Source organism: Podarcis melisellensis (assembly GCF_964234715.1).
Source record: "Podarcis melisellensis genome assembly, chromosome: W".
Taxonomy (NCBI): Eukaryota; Metazoa; Chordata; class Lepidosauria; order Squamata; family Lacertidae; genus Podarcis; species Podarcis melisellensis.
Window position 1 is genome coordinate 6,275,521 of NC_138535.1, and position 16,446 is coordinate 6,291,966.

Genomic DNA, 16,446 nt, shown 5'->3' on the forward strand with positions numbered 1-16,446 from the left:
GAAATTTGTGAAGTACTAAATAGCGTGAGCCTGAAAGTAACTTTGTGAACTCAATTTAAGGATTATTTTCCAGACTGTTACATATTTGCAACTATCTCAGAAAAAGAGCCGGTACTGGGGTTTCCTCCTTTTGAAAAGCAGGAGGGGGGGGGGATCTTGAAACAATATAACTGATCTAAAACTAAGTTGGGAATTCCCCCCTCTAGAGGAGACTTTGTTACTTTGTTGGAAACAGCTAGGCTACTAGAGCTGAGCCAGTGGAATTTTACTAGTAAAAACAAGCTGTCAAGTGTGAGACTGACCTTGGCTTGGCATGATAGTGGCATGGCAGATGGCAAAAAAAAGATAGAGTCGGCTCAGGAGAGAAACCTCAGATCCGGCAAAACGTACAAGGTTGATACTATACAACAAAGAAGGGCCTCATTGACAGGGGCAGCTGCGGCCTCGCAAATAAAATCTAAAACAATGACCTCAGAGGATGCTTTGTCTAAAGCCCTTGGAAAAATAAATGAATCTTTGGAGCTTCTAACGAGACAAGGAAATGATACAAGCAAACAAGTAGCTGAGATCTCAAAAAAACTTGACTTGAATACCTCAACTTTAAAAGAATTGGGAACACAAGTGAATGTTAATGCTCAGAACATTGGGAAACTTTTAGAAGAATCAGCTACTACTCGAAAGATTGCAGAGGAGGCAAAGGAGATTGCAATTGAAACCCAGGAAAAAATACCACCGGTTGAAAAGAAATTGGCGGACTTTGATTTGTCCTTTGCTATGATAGATCTACAAAGGAGGGAACGCAACCTAAGACAGAGATTCGTACCAGAAAGTGAACAGGATAACTTGGTGGACTTTCTCATAAAAGAGTTTACTGAATTTTGGCAAGAGGGCCTTGAGGGGGGGGGGGGAGATCAAGATTGTGAGTGCATTCAGACTTGGAATAAGACAAAAAAAGAACAAGGTAAGAGACTGTTTGATTACATTGGGTTCAAAGGAAGAAAGAGACAAGATCTTAAACTTGCACTACCAAAATACACTGCAAATTGGAGATTCTTTCGTCGAGATCTTCAAAGATATACCTAAGCCCATTCTAGATGCGAGAGGGGACTATAAAGACCTGGTCTTATTATTGAAAAAAAGTAGAATCTTCTTCAGGTGGGAATTCCCCCAAGGCCTATCTTTTAAATACAGAGGGAAAATAATTAGAATAAAGACAGTGAGTGATAAAGACAACTTTTTGAGAGTACACGAAGAAGACTTGGTGAAGGAAGCGGAAACCGGTGAGGAACCACCACCATTGGGAAAAGGAATACTGGACATAGCAAATCTGTCATTTGGATTACTGCCACCAACGGACGAAGAGCAACAACTGGGAGCAGTAGGATGAGTAAGTAAATAACCCCATCATGGCTTTACGACTATTAAGGTGGAACTGCAATGGCTTGAACATGCCTCGAAAGAGGAAGAACGTCTTCTATATATTAAAGAAACAACAATTGGACCTGATTTGTTTACAAGAGACACATGTGATGAGATCACATAGAAAATTACTTACCAATAAAAAATTAGGACAAGAATTCATTTCATCGGATAAAGTCAAGAAAAGAGGCGTGGTTATATATGCAAAGGAAAGTTTGATGCCGAAATTGATTTTTAAAGATGAACAAGGAAGATATTTGGCAATAGAAATACAAGTTCAAGGGCAGAAATTTTTGATCGTAGGAATCTATGCACCAAATGAAGGTAAATCTGAATTCTTTAAGAAGCTGCATGAGATATTGCTGGACTATCTGGAATTTAACGTAATCATGATGGGAGATATGAATGGAGTAGTCTCCACAAACATGGATAAAGCACAGAGACAAGTGATTTCCAAAGATGGAACATTACCAAAAACCTTCTTTGAAATGACAGATAATATGGACTTGGTTGACATTTGGAGAACAAAAAATCCTCTTGAAAGAGAGGGAACCTTCTTTTCTGAAGCTAAAATGACCTGGACTAGAATTGACCAAATATGGGTTACTAGAGGACTGGCACCAAAGATAAAGAAAGTGGAAATTTGCCCAAAAACTTGCTCCGACCATAACGCCGTGAAGATGGAGATGAATCAAACAACAGCTGGCACCTTTAGATGGAGGATGAATGACACCTTATTCAGAGATAAAGAATTCTGCAAAAAGGCCCAAAAAACATTAAGAGACTCTTTCGAGATTAATATGAGGACAAATGTGGAAAAAAGAGTAATCTGGGACGCAAGCAAAGCGGTCATGAGAGGTTTCTTGATACAACAAAATGCAATAAAAAAGAGAAGCCAAAATGCGAAAAAAGATAAGATTTTGGAAAAAATAAAGGAAGGAGAAAAGAAATTAAGATCCAAACCAAAATCTCAGGAGATCTTGAGAGAAATTAAACTATATCAAACTCAATACATGGAACTGATGAATCAAGAAATAGAATGGAAAATTAAACAAATGAGACAGAAAACTTTTGAATCTGCAGACAAATGTGGTAAATTTTTGGCTTGGCAACTGAAGAAAAGACAAAAATTAAATACAGTGACAAGTTTAGAAGTGGATGGAAAGAACATTATAAATCCAACTGAGATTAGAAGTTGCTTCCAGAGATATTTTAAACAATTATATGCACAAGGGCCACAAAAAGATATGGACATAGAACAATTCTTGGAGAAAAATGGGATGAAGGAAATTTCGAGAGAAGGGAAAGCACTTTTGAATCAGAAAATAACTGAACAAGAAATAGAAGGTGCCATTCAAAATATGCAACTGGGCAAATCTCCGGGGCCTGATGGACTGACTTCCAAATACTATAAAATTTTAAAAGAATGGTTAATACAACATTTGAAAGAAGTCTGTAATGAAATTCTTGAGGGGAAAGAAGCACCTGAAACGTGGAAAGAGGCTTATATCACGCTTATACCGAAGACAGAGACTGAAAAGACTCAATTTAAGAACTACCGCCCAATTTCGTTACTAAATGTGGATTACAAAATTTTTGCTGACATTTTGGCTAAGAGACTGAAAAATGTTTTGATGGAGGAGATTCATAGGGATCAAGCGGGCTTTCTCCCGAGAAGACATTTGTCAGACAACGTAAGGAACATAATAGACATTTTGGAAATGCTAGGAGTGAATTTAAACACAAAAGCTGTTTTGATTTTTGTGGATGCGGAGAAAGCCTTTGACAATATATCCTGGACCTTTATGAAGAAGAATCTCCATGGGATGGGGGTAGGCCAAGGGTTTGAAAACGGTATAGGCGCAATATACTCTGAACAAAAAGCGAAGTTAATTGTAAATAACGTGGTTACAGAAGAACTTAAGATAGAAAAAGGGACACGTCAGGGGTGCCCAATTTCCCCATTACTATTTATTTCGGTCCTGGAGGTTTTGCTGAATATGATAAGGAAAGACCAGCTGGTCAAAGGGGTTCAGGTCGGAGCGAAACAATATAAGTTGAGAGCATTTGCAGATGATGTGGTACTCACATTACAAGAGCCAGGAGCTAGTACTAGAAGGATCTTGGAACTAATTCAAGAGTTTGGTCAAGTGGCAGGATTTAAATTAAATAAATTAAAGACTAAGGTATTAGAGAAAAATCTAACAGTAATGGAGAAGGAGAAGTTCCAGAATGAAACTGGTTTAACTGTGGTTAAGAGTGTAAAATATTTGGGGATCAATATGACAGCTAAAAACATGAATTTATTTAAAGATAACTATGAGAAATGTTGGAACCAAGGAAAAAAAGATTTGGAAATTTGGTCAAACTTGAAGCTTTCCTTGTCAGGTCGAATTGCAGCTATTAAGATGAATGTATTGCCTAGAATGTTATTCTTATTCCAAACACTGCAAATTATTGATAAGATGGAGTGTTTCAAGGGATGGCAGCGTGATATTTCTAAATTTATTTGGCAGGGCAAAAAACCCAGAATAAAATTTAAGATTTTAACTGATGCAAAGGAAAGAGGGGGATTTGCCCTGCCAGACTTGAAACTTCATTATGAATCAGCAGCTTTCTGCTGGTTGAAGGAATGGCTGCGTCTTGAGAACACAGATATTTTGGATTTGGAAGGTTTTAATAATGTTTTTGGGCGGCATGCATATCTATGGTATGACAAGGTTAAGGCTCATAAAGGTTTTAAAAATCATATTGTCAGAAAAGCACTGTACAATGTTTGGATTAGATATAAAGATCTGCTGGAAAATAAAACCCCAAGGTGGCTTTCGCCTATGGAGGCTAAAGCAGTAAAAAAGCTTAATATGGAATGTACATGGCTGAAATATTGGGAAATTTTGGAACAGGAGGGTGATAAACTGAAATTGCAGAGTTTTGAGAAATTAAAAGGTAAGGTCCGAGATTGGCTTCACTATTATCAAATGCTGGAAGTCTATAAGATGGATAGGAAAATTGGCTTCCAGGTGGAAAAATCAAAGTTAGAGACTGAACTGTTAGAACCCAATACTAAGAACTTGTCAAGAATGTATAATTTGCTGTTGAAATGGAATACACAAGATGAAACTGTTAAATCTGCAATGATTAAGTGGGCACAGGATATTGGTCACAACATTTTGTTTGTTGACTGGGAAAAGTTATGGACCACCGGGATGAAATTTACGGCATGTAATGCCTTAAGAGAAAATATTATGAAAATGATTTACAGGTGGTACATGACCCCAGCCAAACTGGCAAAAATCTACCATTTGCCCGATAATAAATGTTGGAAATGCAAAGAAACTGAAGGAACATTCTTTCACCTTTGGTGGACGTGCCCAAGGATTAAGGCTTTCTGGGAAATGATATATAATGAAATGAAAAAGGTATTTAAATATACCTTCTTGAAGAAACCAGAGGCCTTTCTCCTGGGCATGGTTAGCCATGTGGTGTTAAAGAAGGATAGAACTTTGTTTATGTATGCCACAACAGCAGCAAGGATTCTTATTGCAAAGTATTGGAAGACACCAGAGCTACCCACCTTGAAAGAATGGCAGATGAAAATGACAGACTACATGGGACTGGCAGAGATGAGGGGGAAGAATCCGAGACCAGGAGAAAGAGACAGTGGAAGAAGATTGGAAGAAATTTAAAGATTATCTTGACAAGTATTATAAAATTAATGAAGGCTAGAAAGACATGGGTTGGAAAATAATACGGTGTTCAGAGATGTTAATTAAGAAAAGGAATGGAATTGTCAAAAAACTTTGGGAAATAAGGGAATGGATTTACTGACTGGATAATGAAATTAGAATACAGAACGGGGAGGTATGAGGGAGTCGGGGAAAGTAGGCTGAGAAAATAAGGTCTGAAACTATACTTGTTGTTTTTGTTTATGTTTGTTTTTATTGTTGTTTGTTTTTATATGTTGTTAATGGAAACTTCAATAAATATCATTTTTTTTTAAAAAAAGAAGGGTAAGCCTTGTGTGGATAACCACACCCGGTCCCCCACCCTAATGGTCTCCCCTTCCCGGCGATGTTTGTCTGCTTGTCTCTTGTACACCTCCTTGGCCCTATCCAGGTTCATCTTAAGCTGCTGGTGCAGGGCTTCCATTTCTTCCACGAACTGCTCTGCGGCGGGCACGCTCCACCCTTCCTCCCCTCTCCCGGGAAAAGCCCTGGGGTGACACCCATAATTAGCCATGAACGGGCTCATCCCCGTGGACACATGCTCAGCGTTGTTATACGCAAACTCTGCTAGTGCTAGCTTCTCTACCCAATCGTTCTGTCTCTCGTTGACGTAGCAGCGCAGGTATTGCTGTAAAATGCTGTTCGCCCTCTCTGCTTGCCCGTTGGTCTCCGGGTGTCGCGCCGTCGAGAATCCCACTTCCACCTGCAATAAGTTCATGAGTCTCCTCCAGAACCTCGAGGTAAATTGTTTCCCTCGGTTGGAGATAACCCTCGAAGGAGCCCCATGCAACCTGAAGATGTGATCCACAAACAACCGGGCGGTTTCCTCGGCCGTTACTGCATGTGAACACGCTATAAAATGGCACATTTTGGTTAGTAGATCTACTACTACCATGACTGCTGTCTTCCCTCTGGATTTGGGTAAATCTGTCATGAAATCAATCGACACAACCTCCCATGGTCTCCCCGGTGTGGGTAAGGGTTCCAGTAACCCTGCCGGGGCCGCCCTCTCCCCCTTGGCCCGTTGGCAGCGGTCACACCCCCTTACATACGCTCGTAAATCTTCCCTCACCCTTGGCCACCAGAGCTGCCTAGTAACCAGTAACATAGTTTTGTGTTGCCCAAAGTGCCCCGCAGTTGGGTTGTCGTGAAGCTGTTTGAGCACCCTTTCCCGCAGGGCTTCCCCGGGCACATACATTGCTCCCTTGTAATACAGCAGTCCTTCCCTTTCCTCAAAGCCTCCCTGGTCTCCCCCAGTTCCCCTGAGTTCCCTGATTCTGGTTTGGGCGAATTCGTCCTGGCGAATCAGCTCGGTTAGTTCTCGTTTCCCAACCAACGCTCCCCCACAAACCCATCGTTCCTCAGGGAACACGTGTCGAGCTTCCGGCGGTCCTTCTCCTTCCGTATACTCCGGCTTCTGGGAAAGCGCGTCTGCCCTCACGTTCTCTTCCCCCGGCACGTACTTGATCTCAAAGAAGAACTTGGAGAACTCCTGTGCCCATCGAATCTGTCTCTGGTTGAGGACTCGAGCTGTTCTCCAATATTCCAAGTTCTTGTGATCAGTGCAAACCTGAATCTTGTGCTGAGCCCCTATTAGGAGATGTCTCCACTGCCGAAACGCTGCATAAATAGCTAACAGTTCGCGATCATACACCGTGTAGTTCTGTTCCGATTTGTTCAGTTTCCGTGAGAAGAAGGCGCACGGCCTCCAGGTGTGTTGGCTCCGTCCCGGCTGCAGCAACACCGCTCCAATGGCTCTGTCTGATGCGTCGGTCTCCAGCCTCATCGGCTTCTGCAGATCCACGTGCAGGAGCTGTTCCTCTGAGGCGAACGCCTTCTTTAGCCTTTCAAAGGATCGTTGGGCACTTTCCGTCCAGATGAACTTCTTCTTGCTACTGAGACAATCCGTGATGGGTGCGGTCAAGTGGGCGAAGTTCTTGATGAACTTCCGGTAGAAGTTGCTGAACCCAAGGAACCTCTGCACATCCTTCCGGGTTTTGGGGGCCTTCCATTCCAGCACCGCCTGCACCTTGCCGGGGTCCATGGCTAGTCCTCTGTCCGACAACTTGTATCCCAGAAATTCCACTTCTCTGGCGTGAAATTGGCACTTTTCCAGCTTGACCCACAACTGGTGCTGCTGTAGCCTCTTCAGCACTTCCCTGACGTCCTGGACATGCTGCTTTTCATTTTCCGAATAGATCAGGACGTCGTCCAGAAATGCTACGCAGTTTTTGTACAGCAGGGGGCCCAGCACATGGTGCATGAAGCTTTGAAAACAGGCTGAGCCCGATTGTAATCCAAATGGCATGACTAGGTACTCAAAGGCCCCTAGGGGGGTGAACATGGTGGTTTTCCATTCGTCCCCCTTCCTCATTCTAATCAGATTGTATGCTCCCCGGAGGTACAGCTTGGTGAAGATCTTACCCTTCCTCACCCTAGTCAGAATATCATCAATTCTGGGCATTGGGAAGGTCACGGGTTCCGATACGAGGTTTAATTTTCGATAGTCCACAACCAGCCTAAGCTGATCCGTGTTTTTCTTGTCTACAAAAAACACAGGGCTCCCCCCTACTGCCTTAGATTCCCTTATAAACCCCCTTTTTAGGTTTTTGTCAATAAAGTCCCGCAACTCCTGCATCTCTTGGTCCGACATGGCATACAGCTTACCCACCGGCAGCTGCGCCCCAGGGAGTAGGTTGATTTGGCAGTCGAAGGGCCTATGTGGCGGCAGCCTGTCTGCTTCCCTCTCGCTGAAGACTTCCTGTAAGTCTGCGTACTGTGGCGGCACCTCTGCTCTCTGCTTCAGTGTAGTTGCTGCCACTCTGGCCAACCTCACCCTGGGCTTCTCCCCCCCCCCCTAGACAGTGTTCCAAACAGTGCGCTGACCCGAAGGTGACTGTCCGTTGATGCCAAGCCACCACTGGATCATGTAGCACCAGCCAGCTCATGCCCAGTATTATCAGAGGTCCCGCCAGTGTGGCCACATGAAAGGCAATGGTTTCGGTGTGCCTGGACACACTCACTCTCATGGGTGGGGTTTGATGTGTTACCTCCCCTCCTAGCAGCTCCCTGCCATCTATCGTGGTCACTTGGAGTGGGAAATCAAGTGGCAGCAGGTGGAGTTGGTGCTCCAGTGCAAACTCCTTACTAAAAAAATTACAGGAGCTGCCTGAGTCCAGCATTGCCTTCACCTTGAGTGGGTGTCCATTTGGGAGTTCTAGCACCACCTCTATCGCTATGGAAGCCTTGGGTGGGTCTGGTTGGGGCACTTCTGTTATCTGTTCGCTTGGCTGCTGCGCCCCCCTGTGGGCAGTCAAGCGCTGGCGTTTCCCTGCACCTTTTCCTCTGCCCCCTCCTCCTCGCTTCCAGCGACTCCCACCATCCCTTGCCAAGCCTTTCTTTGTGGACAGACCCTGGCAAAGTGTCCTGGCCGTTGGCAGAGGAAACAGTTCTTGGTGTTTCTCCCAGCCTTTCCCTCCCTTTTGACTCCTTGGTGGGCGCTCGGAGCCTCGCGGGCGCGCGCCCCATCAATTTCCATTGGCACCATGTCACCGGGAGAGTGCTTTGGCATCTCAGGAATGCGGTAGTCAGGGCAACGCTCTCCTCTCCCTTCCCGCCTTTCCAAAGCGCGCGCTTCCTGGCGAGCGCCTATCGCCAGCGCAGCTTTCGTCAGCTGATCCATAGTCTCCGGGCGGGGCGCGCGGGAGAGCTCATCTTTAACGGTTGGGGACAACCCCTCCTCAAACAGCATCCGTATGGGAGGGCTATCCAGATCCCATTCGAGCCGGTGTATTAGCATCGCAAAGTGGGACCAGTAGTCTCTAACGGAAAGGTCCCCCTGCTTGCATCTCATCAGCTCCCTTTGGTTCACACTCTTCCCCAATTGGCTAGAATACATAGCGTCCATTGACTGAAAAAACTTCCGAACGTCCTTCATGGCGGGGTTCTGCGCGGCCACCAGGGGTCTAACCCATTCCCTCGCGTTGCCCTCAAGGTGCCCCACGATATACGCCACCTGTGCTGCCTCGTCAGCAAAGTCATCATGCTCCAGCTGCAAGGCGTACTCTATTTCCCTTCGGAATCCATAATATTCCTGGGGCTCCCCCCCAAATTTGTGTACTAGTCCGGGCACCTTCTTTGCCACTGGGGTGGGTCTAACCTGCGCGTCCTGGGTGCGCCTCTCGTCCAGCCGCGCCATCAGCAGTGCTACATGCCATTCCAGCTCCTGGTTCCTCTTCATTAGGTCCTGCGCCCCCGCAGCTGGCTCCGCTGCCCCGGCGCCTCCAGTCTGGCTCATGTTTCCACTGCTTGCGCACAAGTAACGTAAATGACTCTCGGATTGCTGTAATGGTTGTGAGGGGTTACTTGTGCGTAAATTGCCTTCAGTTTAGTTAGTTTGCTTGCCCAACCATGCTTAGGGTCAGTGCTCGCCCTCCGTGACCTGTTAGTCACTTGCAGAATCCGAGAGTGGGCGTCTCTTGAACCTCTTCCAGCATAAAAGCTGTTTGACCCCGAGTCTCCTCCTATGTTCTCTGCACGGAACACGTCTGCACAAGTAAGGGGAAGGCAGGGGCGTCCCAGCGCTCTCTCCACTAGTTTCGGGTGAAGGGTCTTGGAGCCCTGTCACCAATTCCTCCATCTCCCTCTCTTCTCTATGGGTGTTACGCTGAAATCCTTCCCCCCTGCTAGTCCCCTCTCTGGCATCGCTCGGGAGCCCTGCCTCCATTTCTTGCTCTGATGGCAGTTCCCTGACAGGCGCACTTAGTTTTGGGAGGCGGAAAACAAGAAAAAAATATTCTGAACCCCAGAAGCCAGAACAGCAAGAGGGATCTGGCTTCTGGGATACCGTGTGGCTGTTCTGGCTTCTGGGATAACCGCGCCAAGCCTTTTCAGGGCAGCGGGATGAAGGCTCCCCCTGCCCAAAGAGGCTGCGCAGCGCTAAAGCAGAAGCCAGGACAGACGCGTCGCTGAAGGGGCACTGCGACTTCTCTCTCTCTGAGCAGCGCCCCTCCTTCACAGGAAAGGTGCTGCGCAGAGAGGGAGAAGGCGCAGCGCCCTTCAGCGAAGCTGGAGAAGGAACAGAAGAAGACCCTTCTGTTCCTCCTCCGGCTTCGCATGACAGGCGCGTCGCTCAAGGGGCGCTACGCCTTCTCTCTCTCTTCACAGGAGAGGTGCTGCACAGAGAGGGAGAAGGTGCAGCGCCCTTCAGTGAAGCTGGTGAAGGAACAGAAGAAGACCCTTCTGTTCCTCCTCGGGCTTCGCTGGACAGGCGCGTCACTGCGAAGCGGGAGGAGGAACAGGAGACCCTTCTGTTCCTCCTCTGGCTTCGCTTGATAGGCGCGTTGCTCAAGGGGCGCTGCGCCTTCTCTCTCTCTCTGCGCAGCGCCTCTCCTTCAGGATAAGGAGAAATAAAGAAAATAATATTATGGAAATAAACAAACAAATAAGAGAGAAGAAAAAGAATTAGTGGAAACCAAAAAAACCGAAGATATCCTCCAACAAATAAAGAACTTACAAGCCCACCTATCGAATTTAATAAACAGAGAAGTTGAGAAAAAAATTATATGGACAAAGCAAAGATATTTTGAACAGGCAAACAAACCGGGTAGGATGCTGGCATGGTTTACTAAGGAAAGACAAATAAATAGAATTATAGACGAAGAAAAAGAAATTATAGACCCAAAACAAATTAAAGAACGATTTATAAAATATTGCAAAAAATTATATAAAGTAGAATTGAAAGAAGAAAATCCAAAAATACCTATTTGAAAATAGATTACCAGACATAGAAGAAGAAGAATATGCAATTTTAAATTCAAATATTGAACTTGAAGAGATTGAAAAAGTGATTAAATATATGAAGGATGGGAAATCGCCGGGACCAGACGGAATCTCAGTAACATATTATAAAAAACTAGAGGAAATAATAACACCCAAATTACAATCAATCATGAATTAAATTCTAGATAAAGGAGAAATACCCAACTTGTGGCAAGAGGCATTAATAACTCTTATCCCAAAGCAAGGTACAGATCTGAGACTTATAAAAAACTACAGGCCACTATCTTTATTAAATATAGACTATAAAATATTTACAGGAGCTCTTGCAAATAGAATGAAAACTCTGCTAAAAAGGATAATTAAAAAAGACCAGGCAGGATTTTTGCCAGCCAGACAAATAAAGGACAATACTAGAATAATTATAGATTTATTAGAATATGCCGACATGAATCCAAGTAAAAAATTCTCAATGCTATTGATAGATGCTGAAAAGGCATTTGATAGTGTCTCTTGGAAATTTATGATTAAAACCTGTGAAAGTTTAAAATTAGGTAAAAGAATTATGAATGGAATTCAAGCAATTTATAAAAAACAAAGAGCTAAATTAATCCTAAACAACGAAATCACAGAAGAATTTGACATCGAGAGAGGGACATGACAGGGATGCCCTTTATCTCCACTCCTATTTATTAACAGTATTAGAAACTCTACTAATAGCTCTGAGAAAGGATGAAGAAATAAAAGGCATATATCTTGGCACACAGTGTTATAAAGTATGAGCGTTTGCAGACGATGTGATTATTACAACGGAAACACCAAAAGAAAGTATTAAAAAAGCATTAGAAAGAATGAAAGAATTTGGCGAAGTAGCAGGATTCAAACTGAACAAAGACAAATTGAAATTAATAACAAAAAATATAGGTGAGAAAGAGAAAAAAGGAATTAGAGGAAACAACAGGATTAAAAATAGAAAATAAAATGAACTATCTAGGGATATGGATTACAAATAAAAATACAAATTTATTCGAGGATAATTACATTAAAAATGGAAAGAAATTAAAGGAAGTATGGATAAATGGAAAAAACTAAAATTATCATTAGGAGGAAGAATATCTATGATTAAAATGATGATACTTCCAAAAAATTTATTTTGATTCCAAATGATCCCAATTGTAATAAGAACCAAATATTTTATAAGCTGGCAAAGAGATCTTGAAAATTTTACATGGCAGGGGGAAAAGGCAAAAATAAAATCAGAAGTAATGACAGGCCCAAAGGAAAGCGGAGGGATTCGCAGTGCCAGATTTAAGAAAGTACTTTGAAGCAGAATGCTGGTGTTGAATAAAAAAATGGATATTATTAAAAGATAATGAAGTCCTGACATTAGAGTGTTGGGATAAAATATACGGCTGGCATGGTTACTTATTTTACGGCAAAAAAGAACAACACAAAAGATTTAAAAATCACATAGTAAGAAAGGCCCTTTTTGATGTTTGGGAAATGTCAGGGAACTGCCATCGGAGCCAGAGGCAGAGGGAAGGCTCCAGAGGGATGCCGGAGAGGGTCCCAGCAGGCAGAGAGGCAGCCCATCTGCTGGGGAAGGAAATCAGTGTAACACCAGTGGAGAAGGGGGGCAGATGGGGGAATCGGAGAGGAGGCTCCAGGACTCTTCCCCGGAGACCAGCGGGGAGAGCACGGGTCCTCCGCTGCCCACACCCTCCCTGCACAGAAGACTTCCGCGCAGGGAGAGTAGGAGGAGACTTGGCGTCAAAGAACTTCTTTGCTGGAAGAAGTTCAGGAAACGCCCACTGACGGATTCTGCCAGCGACTGAAACAGCCACGAAGTGAAGGGCTGTCCAGACAGAAAGGGTTCAACCAGGTAACCTAGCCAAGAGTGGCAGCAACTTACGCACGAGCAACCCCTATAACCATTACAGGAAAGAACAAAAGAAAAAAATTATCGAGAAAACTCCACAGTGGGTTTCCCCTGTGGAGGCAACCACAACATTAAAGAGTAATGTAAAAGAGATTTGGCCAACATATAGGGAACAATTAGAAGATATAGACGGAAATATCAAATTTAAAACTTACGAAGAATTACAAACATTTGGAATAAATTGACTACAATATTATCAATTGAAAGCAACATACGAAAAATATATATAAATGAGGGGATTTGAAAATAAAACCTCAAAACTAGAAAAGGAAGTATTGCAAAGTGATCAAAAAATACTTGCAAAAATGTCACTGGGCAACAATTTTTTACTTTTTGAATGTTGTCTAGATTTCTACAATTGAGTTAGGGTATTTTTGCACTGCTGAATCAGGAAATGGCATCCGTTTCTCTCCATCAGGTCAGGCTTTTGTGCTATGTTGATTTGAAAAAAATCAATCTTGTGACAAAATCAATTACATTTTTGTGGCATTATCAGCTGATTTTTGTCAACACATATCATCCTAAATATGTTTTTAAGAGAAAAAAATGTTTTCCCAACAACATATATTGATTACCTGATAGAAACATCGATTAATGTAAACTGAATGGTGGGCATTGATAAAGGTAAGTACACGTAAATTGCATGTTGCTTCACCATTTTTCAAACGTCAGGGCTTGAACTTCCGTTTCTTGGAACTCCTGGAATGCTCAGCGGCAGGGAGGTCTCTCTTCAGAGTCCAACAGTAGTCAGCCATCATGACTGCGTCCCAGCGACCCTGATACCTGGTCTCCATCTTTTTCATGTCCTGATGGAATCTCTCCCCTTGCTCGTCACTCATTGAACCCAGGTTCTCAGGAAACTGGTCCATATGTGAAAATAGGTAGTGCATCTTGACGCTCATGTTGCAGCCCAGGTTTCTGAAAGCAGTCAGCATGTTGTTGACATGTTCTGCGTAGTTTCTGGCCTTATTGTTGCCAAGAAAGTTCTTCACTACCAGAACAAATGCCTTCCACACTTCCAATTCCACTTCATTCATTGAGTTTCCGAACTCTAGATCTCTGATGAGCTGACGGATCTGAGGACCGTCAAAGATGCCAGCTTTCAACTTCTCCATGGTCAATCCTGGAAAAGCCTGGCACAATTAAGTGAAGCAGTCACCATCCTTGTCCAGAGCCTTGGTGAACTGCTTGATTAAGCCGAGCTTGATGTGCAGCGGTGGGAAGAGTATTCTGTCTCTGTCTACCAGAGGGTCATTGATGACATTCCTTTCTTTGCAAGGCACCAATTCCTCCCGCACAGGCCAGTCCTTCGTGTAATGCTGAGCACGGTCCCTACTATCCCACATGCACAGAAAACAAGGGTACTTGGTGAAGCCAGACTGTTGTCCCAACAAAAAGTTCACCATCTTCAAGTCAACACAAATAAACCACTTATGCTGATCATAACCAATTTTCTCCAGCACATACAGTACTTCGCTTCATAGTTCTCCTTCAGTGTACTCGAGTGAGCCAGGGGTATAGAGGCAAACTGGTTGCCGTTGTGTAGCAGAACACATTTCAGTGATCGCTTGCTGCTGTCAATGAACAGTCTCCAATCTTTGGGTTCATACTGTGGCACTCCAAGCTTGAGCAGAAGCTGCGCAATATCTGCACAGTACACCAAGTCCTTCTCTTCCGAGAAAAAACGGAGGTACTCTTGATGCCTGTTGTGGAAGAAGCTGATGCAAGCACTGTCAGAGAGGAGGTTTTTTCCTTCAATCTGGATGCCAACAGTTCAGCAGAATCCTTTGACAAGCTGAGGTCGCGAACTAGATCATTCAACTCCTTTTGGGAAAATGGATGTGGAGCATCATCTTCAAGAACCACTTCTTCTTCTTCATGTCCTTCAACACTGGAGGCATCTTTGTCACTAATGTCAGGAAGTTCTCCGAAGATAGGCACTGGAATTTCATCACAATGAGCTACAGGACGACGTGCTGATTAAAGAACAGGATACTTGAGGCTGCTCCGGTTCTTTCTGTTGATCCCAGTCACATCAACAGCGCAGAAGTAGCAGTCAGTGACATGGTTTGTCGGCTCCCTCCAAACCATGGGAATTCCAAAGTTCAGACTCCTCTTGCCATTGGTCCACCCACGTAGAGTCTCGGTGCATGCTTTGCACACCATGTGTGGCGCCCAAGCTTTATCCTGGTCACCAAGTTTAATACCAAAATTGTTGTTGATAAGCAGTGTCCAGTGCACAGCGGAATGATGAGAAGTATGAGCCAACATGCTCTATACTACTTTATTTACAGTTCAAAGCTGGTAAGTTACAGAAAAACATCTTCCCTCTGCCAGAGCAGAGAAAGCGTCATCTCTCCTCTAAGGCACGGAGAGAATCACGAACTGAAACTGCAAAGAACAGTGAAAAACAGGAAACCAGTGTACGTCATATCCAGTCTCCCGTTCCCGTGGGAACCCAACAGTACAGACTCAGTGGAATGTAAACAACCTGTCTCGTGACAAGCACTTCGCTGCACAGAGAAGAAAGCAGAAACCAACATCCTCCCCCTTTCTGTGAACATCTCTGGGCAGCGTGTTCGTACAATATCAGTACAAACCCAACTTCTGCACATAGGTACAGTGTTGATCCCTTGATACAATCTTGGACAATAAATCAGCAGGAATTTCATTACCTGGCATATAGGACACCGTTACGAGTCCCTTCTGAATACGTTCCCTAGCATGTTGCACCTTCAATTGCAAGTGCTTCGTGCTTTGCTTACAACCTTCAGAATTCAGCAAAGCCAAACATGCTTTGTTGTCCTGGTAAACCTGGATTGGACATTTGACAGGAATTTTCATGTCTTTGCACAATTGTAACAACCATTCACAATCTTTAAGTGAATAAGACAGTGCATTCAGTTCAGCTTCACAAGTACTTAAGCTAACTGTTGTTTGCTTCTTGCATGACCAATCAAATAGACCCTGATTGTACTTATAGCAAACTCCAGACGTACTTTTCCTGTCTGTAGTGTCACTTCCAAAACTTGCATCTGCAAATATCTCAAGACCACCAGACTTCTGATTGTTAAATCTCAGTCTGTAATGCATAGTGCCTTTCAAATACCGCGCTATGCGTTTCAGAGCTTTCCAATCCTTAACAGTAGGATTGTTGACTTGTCTGCTTAGCAAATTACAGCTTACAGCAATGTCTGGTCTTGAACATCTGGCAATAAAGTTTAGTTTGCCTAGTACACTTCTGTACAGTGTAGTGTCAGAAAATGCTTCTTCAGTGTCATCTACCTGATAACCTGTTGTCATCGGTGTGTCTACAGGGTTAGCATCCATCAGGTTTAGCTTGCTTAACACATCAGCAATTTTCCGTGACTGGTGTACTAGAATGTTACCATCTTGATCTCTCTCTATTTCCAGAGATAGGTAGTTGTTTACCTCACCAAGATCTTTCATGTCAAAGTGCTCCTTCAGTTGAGCTAGGGCGTTATTGTACATTGTGACATCTTTCCATAAGAATAAAAGATCATCAACATAAAACAAACAATACAGTTTCTTTTGCCCCTCCTCTTTGACAAATACACATGGATC

General features: G+C 43.7%; 1 protein-coding gene across 1 annotated transcript; it reads right to left on the reverse strand.

Annotated features, from left to right (window-relative positions):
* Window positions 1–594: 594 nt before the first annotated feature.
* LOC309361266 (protein LDOC1-like) lies at window positions 595–9,441 on the reverse strand (the record flags this gene model as incomplete). The annotated part of the gene is made up of 2 exons (XM_081896173.1): window positions 595–598; window positions 9,041–9,441. The coding sequence occupies 2 exons, from the start codon at window positions 9,439–9,441 to the stop codon at window positions 595–597; spliced, it is 405 nt and encodes a 134-aa protein (XP_081752299.1).
* Between the last annotated feature and the right edge of the window lie 7,005 nt (window positions 9,442–16,446).